We start from the raw sequence: 16,762 nt of genomic DNA on the forward strand, positions 1-16,762 counted from the left end.
AGGGGAGAACTCTTGCAGCCCTGGCCGGCAGGAAGGGCCTTTGTGCAGGGGCTTGTGTACATTGCAAGTCATGCTGGAAGAATGCCCGTCTGCTGGACAATCACTTGCCCGTTACAGCCCCATCCTGGAGCTTGACCTCATTCCTCGCCTAGGGCCTGGAGGACATGGAGAATTGAAAACAGATCCTGATCCAAAAGTTAGACCTCTGGAAATTTTGCAGTAGCTGTCTATAAACCACCTGCTTAGGGATGAACGCGATCTCTACTGGTCCGCTGCCCTCTGTGTGAGCCGGTGGCATTATACACGGCAGTGACGTGCAGCCCGCCGCTGCCCCCGTGGCTGGGCTGAGTGCCCGTCTCCTACCTTCCCCTCGAGCTCGGTGCACAATCGTCACCATACAGCCCCCACCACAGACACCACACTCAGCAGGCCTGGCGCTCACACGCTTACAGTGCCAGCCGTTTCCAGGGACAGCAAATGAACCACCTACCCCTCCTTCAGCTACAGGCTCCAGCTGGCCCCAGGATCAGGGAGGCTGAGCCACAGGCCAGGGAGAGGAAGTGGCAGAAGGAGACCAAAAGAAAAATCATAATTGAAGTATCAGGTCTCCAGCACCCCATTCTTTTCCTCTGGCATTCATGCACCCCAGAGTGTAAGAGCGATTGTCTGCAGTGAGTTAAACTGGAGGCACTGGGACACTGTTTCTATGGCAACCCCTCTCGGCTCTAATTCAGCTCTGAGTTAAAAATGCTATCAAATAATTGGAGAGTGCAGGAAAGCACAGCCAGCAGCCTGACCCCCTGTCCCATCTTTCCTAGACCTCCAGGTGTACAGGAGCTGAGAAGGCCCCCATCACGTGGGAGCAGCACAGGCGCGGGCTTGGCTGGGAGCACAGAACAGTCTGTAGGGAGACGATTTCGGAGTCAAAGTTTGGCCTGGAAATTGGGTCTGGGTTTAGTGTGCCCTGGGCCCAGGGAAGCATGGCAGCCGGGCAGGCACAAATCCCTTCCAAGTGCTGCAGGTGGCTGCATCGCACACGACCAGTGACACGGGGCTTCTACCCGGGCGATTTGGCAATGTCAGACGGAGCCGTTCTCCCCCCGTCGCTTATCCCAGAGTGGCACACAGCCCAGGACCCCAACTCAGGACGGCCCTGGTGCCCTCTCTGAGGCAGGAAGACAGAGCCCAGCCGGCTCCTTTGCATTCCCTTTGCCCTGACCCCGTCTGCTCCGTCCCCATCCTGCTGCGAGAGTCCTCACCTGGCCAGGGCCTCGGTTACAAGGCAGGTGCCTGCCAGCTGCGTTCACGGAGCCAGGATGGCTGAGCTCGAATGCCTGTTGGATCGCGCAACTTTTCAGAACACAGCTGGGTCCCAGGTACTGAAGCTAAAACAAGGGTAAGGAGGGTTTCATCGCAGGGACCTGATTGTTCTCAGACAGCTAGGCAGAGACACCAAGGACTCTGCAGGCACGAAGAAACTGAAAGTCAGGAGAAGCTTGTGAGGGTCACAGTTGCTCTCATCACGTAAGCCATGGCAAACCGCAGCACGGGGCAGTGAACCTGGGTTCCAACGAGAGGCGGTCTGCATTCAAATCCCAGCCTCATTCATTATTAGCTGTGGGGCTTTGGGCAAGTAAGTTTTCTGTGTCTCAGTCCCCTCAGCTGTAAAGTAGAGCCAGAACCATCGCCTTCACTGGGTCACCCCAAGGACCGCATGGGAGGCAGTCCCCAGTGCCTGGCACACGCTGAACATACACACTGAGCTCATGCCTCAGGGGTTCGAGTCACAGTCCCACTTCCCTCTTATACGAGACCCCAAGGCAATAGGAGACGGAGCAGGTAAGGGAATGGCACAGGAATCAGCATCCATTGTTTGCTCTATAAAGAGGCAGGGCATCTTGGTGGTTAGTAACACCTTTGGGGGAAAAGACAGGTCTGGACTGAATTATGGCATCCGATCCCCGCTAGTTGGGTTGCTTTGAGCCAAACGTTCTGAGCCTATGGTCCTCATTTATAAAATAGGCACTGACAGTAATACCTACACTCTAAAATATTTGTAAAGGTTAAATCAGTTAATACTGCAAAAGAGCTTTCGCAAGCTTTAATGTTTAGGCAAATCAGTAGGAATCTCAGTAAAGCGCACTCTGGTTGTACAGGTATGGGCTGGAACCTGAGACTATGTGTTTCTAACAGAGGCCCAGGCAATTTCAGCGCTGCTGGTCTTCAGGTCATCTTTTCAACAGCGAAGTTTTCAAGAAGTTACCACACTGTAAATACTCAGTAAATATTAGCTTTATGATGATGACGATGATTGATAAAAGGCCTAGAATAAAAGAGCTCTGCCCGCCAGCCTTCCTTTCAGCTACAGAATGCCTCAGTAATGCTCTATTAACCTGCAGGAAGTGTTTCTCAAGAGAAGCTTGCATACGGTAAATATATTATGTGGAAGAGGGGGGTGGGTGGGGGGCGGCAGGGGGCTGGGCTGCAGTCTCTGTTCCGTGTGGCCGTGCAGATCTCCTAGCCTCTCTGGGCTTCATTTTGCTCACTTCATGAATACTTTCACATCCAAAGTTTTATGGTTTTACAAATGAAATGGCTTAGGAAGAGTGCACTTCCACCCATCCCACATTCCACCAGCAGGACTGTGGCCCTGGCCACATGTGCAGGGCCTTCTGCTGTGATCTATGCCTTGCTCTTTACACTGTCCCAGCTTCCTGGCCTCAACACCACAAGGGCGGTTCCTACCTGCAGCAATGGCTGTCCTCTTGTCCACGGTCACCGCCACAGCTGTGCTTGCCGTCACCACCATGGGTTCACCCGCACTTTCTGGGGAAACAAAGACAACCCAGTCACTGGGGAAGAGCTGTGGTTGGGGCGGGTGGAGCGCTACCACTTTCTTGGAATGGGAGATGGGAATAAAAGCAGGCGAAGGCATCCTTGGAAGAATTGAGGCGAGGGTGGGGACAGGGGTTGTGTTTGGAGAAGTTGCTGCTGTGATGGTGACCCCAACACGGGTCTTGGACAGACACACACATGGCCTCTGGCCGCCAGCACAGTGCAGGGCTGCAGTGTCCCCACGACACTCGGGTTTCTGTGTGTTTGTCGGCTGCGGCATGCATCGTGCCCACGACACCTGTGTTGTATCCAGTGATCCCCTCCAACGGCAGGAAGGACAGGCCGCATTTCAGCACTGAGTGGTGGGTGATCCTGGATTGCTCTCTGTGAGTCTGCGTGAGTCAGGGAGGACCCTGACAGTCAGTCCCAGTCAGGAAGCCAGATGCCACAGCCGAGCCACCGTGTGGCCCTGGGCAGCGAGGTGACGGACCCTCCACTGCACAACCGCTCTCCGGGCCTTTCACTTGCTTCTCAGCTGTTGCTCCACTTCTGGGACTCTGCAGCAACTCAGGGCAAGTCCTGAGGCTCCTGAAGGCCACAGGGATTGCCTTGCCTTGCATTGCTCTCTCCACTTCTTCTGGAACAATCAGGCCACCATAGGTGCACAGTTTAGAGGGCAGTTTCAGCTCCACATTGAAACAGAGCTTTCTGGTTCTGACTGGGGCTGGCTACTTCAGGGCCTCAGGCTTCTTAATTCTCATCAGTCCTTGGCCCCGGACTTGAATTTCAAAGCACTCTTGTCTGCAGGTCAAATGCAGACTCAACTTCTGAGAAAGGGGCAGTTTCTGATGTGCTATCACATTTTGTTAGAATGTCTTGATGTCAAATGTTGCCTGAAGCAAACAGGTCACGGGACTCTTGTGTGGTGATTATGACAACAGTGTCAATTGTCCCGGGACTTAACCACCAGCTTCTCACATCTGCCACGTCACCAAGATTACCCATCACACCCGCTGTCGTCAAATATCTCAAGAAACCTAAAACTGCAGTCTGATTCCAGGAACTTCCAATATGTAAGGTTGTCCTTGATTCTAGAAATTTGCCCCATGATGACGAAGGGACAATTCCCCACCTTGTGTCTACAGACATCTCGAAGGTGGTGATGTGGCAGCCCCGACAATATTCCTTGGGTCCCACAGCCCATTTTCTGGGACAGACCTTCCGTCGCATTTGTACCCCAGCCAGCAGAGGCTTGTAGGAAACGCAGATGTGAACATGTGGAGACCCTAATGAGGCAGTCTCTGGGGACATCAGGGATTTCAGTGCCTGGCTCACCGTGGCTACCTGGCCCAGCACCTGGTGGGAGTGTTCAGGGCACGGAGTGCAGGAGAGGGCGGGGCCCAGGGAGAGGTGGGCTGTGGGCATATTGCTGAGGCTCTGCTGTGTGCGGACAGGTTTCTAGGCACTGACTGCACAATGCAGCTCCACGTGGTCGGGACTTAGCCCACCAGGCCCCGGCAAAGGGCAACCATGACAGCCTAGAGAGACAGGGGAGCTTCCCCTCACGCTGGAGGCAGCTCGTCCTCTTTTCCCCCTTGAAACGCGGTTGTTTTCCTTCTTTTGGGGTGGAAGGGAGTGTGCAGAGGTGGCCATGTGTCGAAGCGTGTGTGTGCGCTGAGCGAGTGAGCGGGCTGTGGAGAGGAAGTGGGCCCCGCCTCCCTCCTCACCAGGCCCCCTTTTTGGGCTCCAGCTTCCCTCTTTTCTCCTTGTGGCTCAGCTTCTCACCCACCCACCCTCCCACCTCATCGCCACATAAAGCTCCCCCAGCAGCCAGCAGGCTCAGTCCTGGTGAATGCGGGCAGGAGGGGACCTGTCATCAGGGCCTGGGGCAGGGGCTCGGGCCTCACTATAGAACCTCTCCAGGGGCCTGTGGGTGCCCTCCCTGGGGAGCCCAATGTGCTGCTATCGAGGGTGTGGCCACAGAGGAGGAGCTGCCTCTTTCAGCCTTGGGGTGGATGGTGTGGGAAGGGGTCTCCCCTTTGCTTCCAGAGCCTTCCTGCTGGGCTTGCACTGGTAATAAAAACTCCCCCTCCCTCTTTCCTTACATTCAGTGTGGTAACGGGGCCTGGGCTTGGATTAGGGCAGAGCTTGGCTCTGTAGCTCCCTTGCTGTGTGACCCCGGGCAAGTCACAGAACCTCTCTGAGCCTCACGTTCTCCTTGTGTAAGTTGAGGGATAATGACGGTACTTATCTCATGGGGTGGTCTAGATTAAATGAAAAACACGTGGAAAATCGTTTTGTGAAGCATAGTAGTTATTTGCACGTGTGTGGAGGGAACAGCACAGGTGGGAGTAGGGGCATAGCACCAGGTGAGGAAGGCGGGATTCCGGAGGGGGTGGGGTGGAGCTCCTCCCTGCTGTTTGCCTTCCCTGTCCTGGTCCCAGGAGGATCCCCGGGATCCTGGGCCTCCCCAGCCATCAGCTCCAGGACATTTTTCCATCACGACGCTTGAGGATGGTTTTGGCAAAGTGGTGGTGGAAGGCCTTTGGCAGAAGGGCATCCTAAAGGGGAAGTTCTGAGTGACCCCAGCCCTGGCTTTCCTTTCAGAAGTCTCCACACTCCTGCATCCCCTCCTGGGGCTCACCCCACCTGCCTGTGCACACTCTCCAGGCCCCTGGATCCATGTGCTGGAATGGGATCAGCCGCCCCAGCACTCACCTGGTGGAGGGGTGGTGGAAGGGTGGCTGTGCCATGCACTCTGGGATCCCTGGACGAGCCCCGGAAGCTCCCTGGGCCACAGTCACTTCGAGTGTAAATCAAGAGCACCAGGCTATGCAGACACTGAAGCCTCTGCAGGATTTTTCTGGTGCTCTGTTAGAGTCACTTAATTTTTCTTATTTTGGTTATTTTCCAGAATGGGGGCTGGGGCTGGCTGGCAGTTGGGTGCCCATCAACTCTGAGAGTCTTCCTGGTCCCTGGCCGTGCAGGGATTTTGTGGCTGCCTCATACCCCACCCTCCCCACCACCTGCCTGGCACAGCCTCTCTCTTGAGCTGAGAGGGGCTTGTGGAGAAGGCTGGGAGCTCCCTGAGGCTGGTCCTGGGTGGTCCTGAGTAACTGGGGACGGGTTGCTTTCTTTCTGTTTGGGAAGAGCAGGGCAGCCCCACTGACTTAGTGAGTACTGCAGCCCCTAATGAAACCACCTGTCTGGGTGGTTTATGAAGCTTTCACAGACATGCAGGATAAATAGAAGAATTTAGAGATGGACTCTTCTGATCTCATATTTGGAATCGGGGCTAGAATCCCATGCTGGGTTTTTAAACTCCAACTTTGATGGCTGGCTAGGGAATCAAATGATCAGGCCCACCTTCAGCGTGGGACCTGTGGTGTGGGAAGGTGCCAGTGAGCTTTTTTAAGTCACTAATGCATGCAGGAGGGAAGGCAGGAGGGGAACCCTGGTGGTCTGGACATTCTATTCCATATCTCGTTCCCATTTCCCACTAAGAGCACAGCAGGAGGAGAGATGAGACTGGCCTGAGACTGGCCCAGCCCCGGGAGCACAGGGCTGTGTGTTACCTGGTCCTTCTGCCCAGCGGAGGTTGAAGACGAAGCTGCCAGCAGGATGCTCTGAGGCCTGGCGGTACCACAGCGGGAAGCGGTCCAGGGTGAACAGGCTGGCCTCGTCCTCAGGTGTCAGGAACTTCCTGCAAGGAGGAAGATGTGGTACCTCTCCCCAGATCTGTGAACTCAGTCATCCCTCTTTCCTTTTCTCACACAAGGTCAACTTGGCTGGGCTAAGAGAGTGATTTTAGCCCCTAAATTAGTACGGCCCCAGACAATGTTTCCCAGCAATTCTCGCCTTTTCCAGAAACAAAACGATGTCATGTTGCATCTAGCTAGCAGCTGGAAGAGGCATAGGGTCTGTAGAGTGAGGGGATACTTTCCATTTTTATGTAAACTCTTTTGCCTGCAGGGTTTCTTTCTTTTGGATGGAGCCTAATTTCTTCTTGTCTGGCTCGTTGGCACGTCTGAGGGAGGAAGCTGTAGTCAGCTCTATCACTGCACTAATAGGAGGGCATCAATCCCCCCAAATGGTTCCCTCAAGAGGATTGCCTCTAGGTTTTTGCATACATTATGAGTTTCCTTTTTTTGAGCAGCTTTACCTTGCTAATTATGGTTTTGCATTCCCTGAACACACAGCAGCCCACAGAAGGGAGTGTTCGGCCAGAAGCAGAGTGGGAGGCAGGGAGAAGCAGGGTGGGGGTGGGGAGCAGACATTGCTGTGGATAATCCACAAGGTGGATAACTGAGATTTGGTTTTGAGAGTGACGGGCTCACATGTACCAGAAGCAATCTGCCTTGTGACACAGTTCCTGGGCTGCCATTCACCTCAAGTCTGGGTGAAGGGAGCCCCTGGGAGTGCTCGCAGGAGGCAGAGGCACTGGGAAGGTCTGTCTGCCTTGAATCTCCTGCTTCCAGTCTTAGAAGCCTCTGAGAGGGGGCGAGGGAAGGGTCAGGGAGGCAGTGGTGCTCTTCCTTCTCCACCTCCGCAGGGATGGGTGGAGGGGGAGGAGGGGAGTGAGGAGGGAGGGAAAGGGAAGAGCAACTTAATTTGTTTTCCTAGAAAGCCTCAGCTTTGCTTAGCAAGTGTGGATTTGTCACAGAGTCCTGGAAGAAGCTCAAAGATGGCGCTCCGTGGCTGGGCGTGCTTAGCGAGAGGAGCAGCTGGTGGGTGGGAGGTGAGGAGAGTAGGGTCAGGTCGGCTCAGGGGCCCTGGGCTGCTCTCCAGGTGCCCGAAGGTCCTCACCTGTTGGAGTCTCCTGGGTTGCGAAGTGGCAGGTGGCACCGCTCGGCCCCCAACGCCTCCTCTGGGCTCCCATCCTCCCTTGAGCACCCGGGTGGGCCACCCCTGATTACCCCAGAACCCGGCCTTGGCTTACAGCAGGGTTTCTCAGCCTTGGCACCGGTGACATTTCGTGCCAGGCGATTGCCGTGAGGGCTGCCCTGGGCATCGTGGGATGTCTAGCAGCATCCCTGGCCTCCGCCCACTAGGTGCCAGTAGGAAGTTCTCTGCCTCCCACAGTGTGACAACCAAAAGGATCTCCAGACATCGCTGAATGTCACAAAATCACCCCCAGTTGAACATTCCCGGTGTGGAGGCCTAAGTCTTCCATGGCCTACAGGGAGCTGGGCCTGGACTCCTACCAGGTAGAGTAAGAGACTGCAAATCTCCCACACCAAGGTGGGAGTGGGTGGCTCAAGAAGGCACTGCGGGGTGAGCGCTCCACCTACCACAGGGCCCCAGCAGCACCTCCTCTCCCCTTAGGAGTGGGGAAAAGAGACACAGCCAGAAGATTCAGCCTGTCACACAGAGCCCAGCCCAGAGAGGAAAGCAATTTCGGCTTTGTCCCTTAGAGATTCCTCTAGGTGGATTCTCCGACCAACCCTCAACTTCAAAGTCTCTCCCTGACTGGTCCGGCCTCCATCCTGTCCTAGGGACCCACCACCAGGATGTGTAAGCCTTCGGGGAAGGGCTGCCTTTCCCACTGTCCCAATCTGTCAATCCCGATCCTTCTGCCCTGCTGGGCTCCCAGGGGTCCAGCATGCTGGAGACCCCGTGCCAGTCCACCCACGGCCCAGGAACACACCGTGGGACTCTGGCCCTCTCCGCCCTGCAGGGATTGCCATCCCGAGGTGGCCGGCCCAACCCACCTGTCGGAGACCTTCTCGGAGCCCACGAACAAGCTGCTTCTCAGAAGGCCAGCCCGGGTGCCCAGGAAGGCCATGTCCACCACGTGTTCAGACTCCCTGTGTGGCAGACAGAGCGGGAATGGTCACCACGTGGCTGTGGCAAGAGCTTGGGGGAGACCTGCAGGGGTTTGGGGGCCTCTCCTTGCTCCTGCCTGGCCTGGCTCAGGGGAGATTTTCCAGGAAGGCTGGGTTCCTGGGAAGGGGCCGGCACACGCACCCTGCTGGCATCCACGGTGCCCATCAGGTTTCAGGCCCGGCTTCTGGGCAGCACCCCTGTGAAGTGGAGCCCTGGGCCTCTGCCTCTCTTGTCTCGGCAGATCTAGCTCTTAATTTGTTCTCCTGGCTTTTGGGGAGTTCGATCTAGAAGATGGAACTTGGAAGGGAGATTCTGTCCTAGGACCTAAGGAACAGGAACTTCTCATGCCCAGCATGTACCAGTCACCTCCTGGTCTTACAGCCCTCCTCATACTTCCCTTATTACCGAAATGTGAAGGGAGGGGGAGCAGGCACCGCCTACACCCACCCAGGAGAAGTCCCAACGGACCTCATAACCTTGCCGTTGAGACTTGAAAGAAGACAGATCCATGAGCTAGTTGGCGTCACATATCTCCCTCCCAGTCTCAAAGCCACAATACTTTGACCAGGGTGGGAAGTCATCTCTTTTAACCCAGATGATATTCTTGTCTTTGGCACAGTGGATAGGAGGCTGTTACCTAGTTCCTCTCCATGCCCAAGGGTGTGTGCTATAGTGAGCATACAAAGTAGGCAATTCCAAAGCACTGCCAGGCTCAGAGGCTGGACTGCGGGGGTCTTCCTCATGGATAGACCTGTGTCTGTGGGTGGTACCCGGGACTGTAGTAAGGTCTGGAAAATCACTGAGGGAAAGGGTCTCCCCCACCTACTCCAGTCCTGTAGCCAGGGGGCTTGTACAGGGCGGGCACGGGGGTCATAGGACTCGAGCCGCACAGAGCCCTGCCTCAGACCTCTGAGTCAGACTCTCTGGGGACAGGACCTAAGCTCCCCTAAAGCTTCCTGATTCAATTCTCTGTGTAAAAGCAGAGAGAATGGGCTAATGGGTCTCACTACCCATAATTTGGCTTCAACAATCACCAACCCGGGGCTGGTCTCAATTCAGCCACTGCCTCCTCCAGCCCCTCAACTAGATTATTTTGAAGCAAATCCCAGATATTTCATGGGTAAATATTTTAATTTATACAATCAAAATAGAAATAACATTTAAAAAAAACTTCGATGCCATTATTACACCTTAAAAAAACCTGACCATTCATTAATATGATCAGATAATCCAGTCGCCTCGCGAATTTTTTTAAGTTTGGCTGAATCAGAATCTGCCCAAGGCTCACGCATGGCAACGGGTATCTCTTATTTGTCTGTCTGTCTCTCTCTGTCTTTATTGAGATATCGTTCAAATACCCTCCAATTCACCCACCTAAAGCGTGTGATTCAATAGTTTTTCATGTGTTCACAGAGTTGTGCCACCATCAGCACTGTGAATTTTAGAACATTTTCATCACCCCGGAAAGAAACCCCATAACCATTAGCAGTCATCTTTGGCCTCCTTTAACCTGATTCCCTTTCTCTCTCCACTCTCCCTCTCCCCTTCTCTTTTCCTTGCAATTGATGTGTGGAACAAACAGAGCGACAAAGGGCGCTTGCCTGTGGGGATTCTCCGGTTCTGGCCTTGGCGGATTGCCACCCTGGGGTGCTCTTCAGCCTGCTCTGTGTCCCCCGCATTGCCTGTCAACTGGCCGTGAGACCTCAGGGCCTGACCAGGTTCCGGTTTGTGTTTTTACAAGGCTGTTCTTCACAAGAGGCACACACTCTGACTGATTAGGGCATGAAAAATACATGCATTCTTTTGTTTCTTATTTTATTTTTACCCGAAATATCTGTATAAGGAAAAACTTCTCCTCATCAATATTTAGTTATCCTGAAGTACAACTTTTATAGAAGAGGCAGGATAAATAATTTATTCTTTTTGTTTCTTTGTTAGGTTTTAGAATAATGAGTTGTTTTCCTAACAACCTTCCAAAGATGGCCAATGAGGTTTTTTCCAGTATCATTATGAACCCAAGTATTTTAACATATTTCATATGTTTTAACCCATTGCAATTATTATTATTATTATTATTATTATTATTATTATTATTTAAAGACAGGTTCTCACTACGTTGCCCAGGCTGGCCTTGAACTCCTGGGCTCAAACGATCCTCTCGCCTGAGCCTCCCATGAGGCTGGGATAACAGCCGTGCCTCCAAAGCCAGCTCCTGCTGCAATTATAATTACTTTTGCTGCTCTGATCATCCACCTTTGGCCAGTGAGGGCCTCCTCCAGCTGGCTCTGGGGTCCCTTGGGCACAATATCATTTGTCTTTGGTAACTTCGTATGACAAGATGTTCCAGGTTCATTGGGCGTATTTCCTGCCTCTGTCCTGGAATCAGACATTTCTTCTAGGAGCATGGGCTCATTTTAAAGAGGACTAACATTGAAAGTCCGAGGTCTGGGGCTGGGGCACTCGCTGCGGTGGGCCCTTTCAGGGGAGAGAGCTAGGATATCCTTTTAATTTCTTTAAGAGAAATACATCATGAGTTCAAATTGATATTTCTAATTCAAATTTAGCATTCCATCTAATCTTAACTTCTTTGATTTTTGAAATTTGCATATCTCTTTTCTCTTTTGCTGAAGATCTTGGTTCTTAATGACATTAATATAATACAATTTGCTCTCTCTATTCAGAATAACAATGCCAATACTATTTCTAGCAATGTGATTACTGAGGACTGCTTAACATTTTATTTATTTAGTGTTTACAATTCTAAAGCCCCTTGAAAGAATTCCCGTATGTTCGATTATTTAATGAACTTGATATATGGCTAGGTTTAGCTGTTTCATTTGCTTTCAATTACTACAGGTTACTTTTTAAAATTTAATTTTGTTTTATGATTAGATAAAGCATTTATATGGTTCCAAAGTCAATATGGAGAATAAGGCCTATTCAGGGGAGTCTGTCTCTGTATCCATCTCTTTGTTCCTTCACTCTTCCTGTAGGTAACCTGACTTTTGGTTCCTTGTTCCACTAAAAAGTACGTGTGTGTATGTGTACATACATATATGCATGTACATTTATATGTACATTTGTGAAAGTAATTATGAAAATATATTTGTATTTTCTCTTTCTAGATAAGCAGTGGAGATATTATTCATACTTTTTTCATTACTGAAGATGATTTCATAGTGGCAGTATATAGAGATATTCTAATTTTTCACAGCTGCATAGAATTCCATTATGTGGATCCACCATGATTTATGTAACTAGGCTCCCACTGATGAACGTTTGGGTTGTTTCCAATCTTCTATTGTTATTAAAGGTGCTATAATGAGCAGCTCATAGGTACATTTTTTTCATATTTTTGCCAGTGTATCTTTGGGATAAGGTTCCTAGAAGTGAGGTTGCTGGGTCAAAGTGTAAATGTACATGAAATTGTGCTAGACGTCATCAAATTCCCCTCGACGGGGTTTGAAACATTTCGTATCCCACCCATGATCTACGAGTGCCTGACTCCCCACAGTTCTGCCAACAGTGCACGCTGACAAGCTCAGGTGGCTCTCAGTCTGAGAGGCGAGAAGTCCAATCTGGGCATAGTTGTCATTTGCATTTCAGATTACACGTTAGGTTGAGCATTGTTTTTCTTTATATTTTAAGACTATTTGAATTGTTCTTCTAAGGACTATTTGCATTTTTCCTCTGAACTGTTCGTATTTCTTGACTACTTTCCCTCTAAGATAGTTGGCCTCTTAAGTCTCAATTTTCGAAGTCCTTTATCGTGAATACATAATATATAGAGTAACCCTTTATCTGTTTTATAAGTTGCAAACACCTTTCCAGTTTGTAATTTCTCTTTTTACCTTGCTCATGTTTTTATTTCTGCCATAGAAACATATTTTTTTCTTTTTTTTAAAAAAAGATGAGGTTGGCCAGGCGCGGTGGCTCACGCCTGTAATCCCAGCACTTTGGGAGGCCGAGGCAGGGGGATCATGAGGTCAGGAGATTGAGACCATCCTGGCTAACATGGTGAAACCCCGTCTCTACTAAAAATACAAAAAAATACAAAGAATTCACCAGGCGTGGTGGCAGGTGCCTGTAGTCCCAGCTACTCGGGAGGCTGAGGCAGGAGAATGGCGAGCTTGTGCCACTGCACTCCAGCCTGGGCGACAGAGCGAGACTCCGTCTCAAAAAAAAAAAAAAAAATAGATGAGGTGTTGCTCTGTTGCCCAGGCAGGAGTGTGGTGACATGACCATGCCTCACTGCAGCCTCCACCTCCTGGGCTCAAGTGATCCTCCCTGAGCAGCTGAGTAGCTGGGACTGCAGGTGTTCACCACCACGCCTGGCTAAGTTACTATTATTTTTATTTTAGAGATGGGGTCTTGTCATTTTTCACAGGCTGGTCTTGAACTTTCAGGCTAAAGTGATCCTCCCACCTGAGCCTCCTGAGTGGCTGGGACTACAGGCACGAGCCACTACACCCGACCACAGAAACATTTTTAATGTTGTTAAATTTATCCGTCATTCCTTTATTGCTTCTGAATTTTGAGTCATTGTTGGGAAAGGTTTCCCCACTCCTAGATTTTAGAGCAATTGGCTCATGTTTTCCTTTAGTATTTATATGGCTTCATTTTTTACATTTGAATCTCTGAGTCATTTGGACTTCGTCCAGGTGTATGGTGTGAGAAAAGAACACAATTTTATCATTCTCCATATGGCTCTCAAACTGGTTATTTAAAAATCCATCTTTCCTTCATTGATTTGACAGGATGCCTCTGTCATAGACTAAATTTTCACATGCATTTAGATGAGTTTCCGGATTTCCTTTTGGGTTCCTGTGGTCTGCCTGCCTTTTCTTGTGCCAATACCATACTTTATAAACCTCAGAGGCTTTGTCATGTGTTTTAATATCTTGGTAGGCCCAACCTCCCTTCTTTGCTTTTTTTGGTGTGTGTTTGTGTGTGTGTGTGTGTGCGTTTTTTTTTTTTTTTCAGAGATTTCCTGGTTATTCTTGCTTGTTCTTCCAAATGAACTTGATAATCAGTTTATCTAGATGCAGAAAAAGACTGACGGTGTTTTCATTGGGGTTAACATTAACTTAGGATTAATATCTTTATGATGTTGAAGTCTCGTATCCAAAAACACTGTCTTTCCATGTGTTCCAGCCTCTACTTTTGTGTTTTCAGGAGTGTTTCATAATTTTCCTTATATAGGTTTTTGAACAGTTCTTATAGTTTATGTCATATGTTCTTGTAGTCTTATAACTTTATCATGTATTATTTCTTGCCTTTTAAAATAAGCCTTCTCATATCTTCTATCTTTTTTTGTGTAGATAAAGGCTATTAATTTTTGAATGTTGATATTATAACCTGCTATTTTACTAAATTCTCTCATTGGGTATAGTAATTTTCTTATTAATTCTTCTGGGGTTTCCAGATATATAATTATGTCATCTTTAAACAGCGACAATTTTACTTCTTTCTTTCCAATTCTAATTGCCTCTGCTTGCTTTCTCTTGTCTAATTCCTTCTGGCCTTGTTAAATAGCAATGGGGAAGTAGGCATGCTTGTCTTGTTCCTGTCTTTAGTGAGAGAGCCTCTAGCCCCATTAAGATGTTACTTTCATGCTTAGGTCAATTTTAATTCTACTGAGTGGCTTTAATGAACAAGAATGGTATGGCTGGGCATGGCAGCTCATGCCTGTAATCCCATCACTTTGGGAGGCTGAGGTGGGAGGGTTGTTTGAGGCCAGGAGTTCAAGACCAGCCTGAGCAACATAGAGAGACCCCATCTCTACAAAATTTTTTTAAATGAATGAATATTAATATTTATTTAATGCCTTTTCTATATCTTTGGAGATGGTTATGTATTTTTTTCTCCTTAACTGTATGCTATTTTATATTAACTTCCTAGGAAGTCTTTTCTGAAGCATGCTCTGGTTAAGAATATTTCCTTCTCAATATTTCTCCACATTAAAAATCATCTCTGACTAATCTCTGAGGTTGGAAAGATGAAGATGGTGCCCCTCTCCAAACCTATTTGCTTCAGCCCTCTGTAGAAGGCACAACAGTGCAGGGTTTAAGAGTCGGGGCGCAGGAGTGAGGCTGCCTGCTGTTGATTCCAGCTCTGCCACTTTCAAGGCGTATGACCTCAGGCGAGTTGCTTGATCTCACTATGCTTTGTTTTCCTCATCTGTCAAATGGCAGTAATGAGAGCTCCTGTGTGGGTGAGGACCGCGGTGAGGATCAAATGGGTTATATACACTAAGCACTCAGAACAGTGCCTGGCCCACTAGATTGTTTTTCTTTCTTTATTCTAATTTTGTATAGGTCATATATTCATATGGTTCAAAATTACACCAACATGTTAGGGTGAAAAGTGTCCCTTCCATCCCTGTTTCAGTTACCCATTTTCCAACCAGAAACAGCTAATGAGGAATGTTTCCTGAGTAGCCTTGCGTAGACAGTATATAGATCATAGATGTTATCTGTATAATCCACACAAATACTATGGCACCCACTTTTTACAGAAAAGGTAGCATACTATACTATGTAGAATGGTAGCATTCCACATCTTGCTTTTTTCAATAGGAGACTGTCCCTATCAAATTCTGTAGGTGTTTTTTATTAGGACAGCACTAAAAAACTAATTTTTAATTTTCTAGTATCTAATTATGTGCTTAAATTTATTGACTGTGTAGGGGAGGTTTGACATCTTCACAATGTTGAATCTTCCTATTCAGGAGCAAGGTATGACCCACTGCAACCTTAACCTCATTAATACCTTACTCTGCCCCCCAACACTCATGGGCACACACATGCCCTACACTCACACTCACATGCCACTCATCTTCTTTCTACCAGGCCACTAAACACAATAGTACCAGGAGAAGACCAGCAAAGGGAGCGAGGATTTCTAAGGGGCTGGGAAAACCGAGGTCAAGTTCATTGGTGCCATGACCTTACCTGCTGGAAACCTATTTGAACTGCTCTTTGGCCAGGGGCATTTTGGCCATTGAAGTCTCACAGCTGGAGTCCAACCCAGAGAAAGGAGCTGTCGGAATGGGACTATCCTGGGGTGGGGATTTAGTCCAGTGCCCAGGGGGAGCTCCACTTGATCTTAGGCCAAAGGACGTGGGTTCTCTCCTGAGCCACCAGCCAGATGGTAAGAGGGGTCCCAACTTAGCCAAAGGAATTCTGGGGGCTGGTTGGGGCCTGGGAACCTGGGAACCTGGACCTACTCGGACATGTTGAGGGCCAGCGCTGTCCAGTAGGCTTCCATGGGGGCTGTCACCACCGCGTCAAACAGCACCTCCCGGACCAGCTCCTCGTCACCTGGGTGCAAAACATCAGGGAACCAGGCCACATGCTTCCTCCATGCTCATGAACACAACTCTCCCATCCTAAGTTCAGGGAGAAGATGTGCTTCCTGAACGTGTCTATGGGACATGTAAAACTATCTCTGTGAGCTTGAGGGAGCCGCCTCACCTCTGTCTGTCTTCACTTTCTCAACTCCAAAAAATATGTCAGTACAAGAGCTTGATATCTGAGGCTCTTTCCAATTGTAACATCTGATGAACTTAGGAGACCCTCAGTGACCTCAGGTTGGATCTTCCCAGTCTCCCCCATCTCAACTCTTCCTCATCTGCTTCTTAACCATCCAGACACCTTGGCCTTTGGTCAGTTCTGTGAATTTTTTGTTGTTGTTGTTGTTGAGATGGAGTCTCATTCTGTTGCCCAGGCTGGAGTACAGTGGCATGATCTTGGCTCACTTCAACCTCCGCCTCCCAGGTTTAAGCAATTCTCCTGCCTCAGCCTCCCAAGTAGCTGGGACCACAGGTGCACACCACCACACCTGGCTAATTTTTGTAATTTTTGTAGAGACAAGGTTTCACTATGTTGGCCAGGCTGATCTAGAACTCCTGACCTCAAGTGATCTGCCCACCTTGGCCTCCTTAAGTGCTGGCATTATAGGCATGAGCCACTGCCCCTGGCCAGTTCTGTGAATTTGACCTTGCCAAGCTCCTCCTTACCTCAGAGCCCTGTACATGCTGTTTCCCTTGATCTGGATGTTCTTTTTCCCAGTCTTTGCATGGAGGCTCTTTCTTTTTCTT

The 16,762-nt window shown here is 49.6% G+C and overlaps 1 protein-coding gene across 2 annotated transcripts in view; it reads right to left on the minus strand.

Moving 5' to 3' along the window:
- CACNA2D4 (calcium voltage-gated channel auxiliary subunit alpha2delta 4) overlaps positions 1-16,762 on the minus strand; it is a 123,753-nt gene that overhangs the window by 43,409 nt on the left and 63,582 nt on the right. For both annotated transcript variants that reach the window (XM_055095248.1, XM_063593284.1), the window contains exons 23-26: positions 15,890-15,983; positions 8,547-8,642; positions 6,411-6,538; positions 2,746-2,826 (exon numbers count right to left, since the gene is read on the minus strand). In XM_055095248.1, coding sequence (XP_054951223.1) covers positions 2,746-2,826; positions 6,411-6,538; positions 8,547-8,642; positions 15,890-15,983 — 399 coding nt within the window. The remainder of the gene's footprint in view (positions 1-2,745; positions 2,827-6,410; positions 6,539-8,546; positions 8,643-15,889; positions 15,984-16,762) is intronic.

Source organism: Pan paniscus, chromosome 10, assembly GCF_029289425.2.
Source record: "Pan paniscus chromosome 10, NHGRI_mPanPan1-v2.0_pri, whole genome shotgun sequence".
In the NCBI taxonomy this organism is placed as follows: Eukaryota; Metazoa; Chordata; class Mammalia; order Primates; family Hominidae; genus Pan; species Pan paniscus.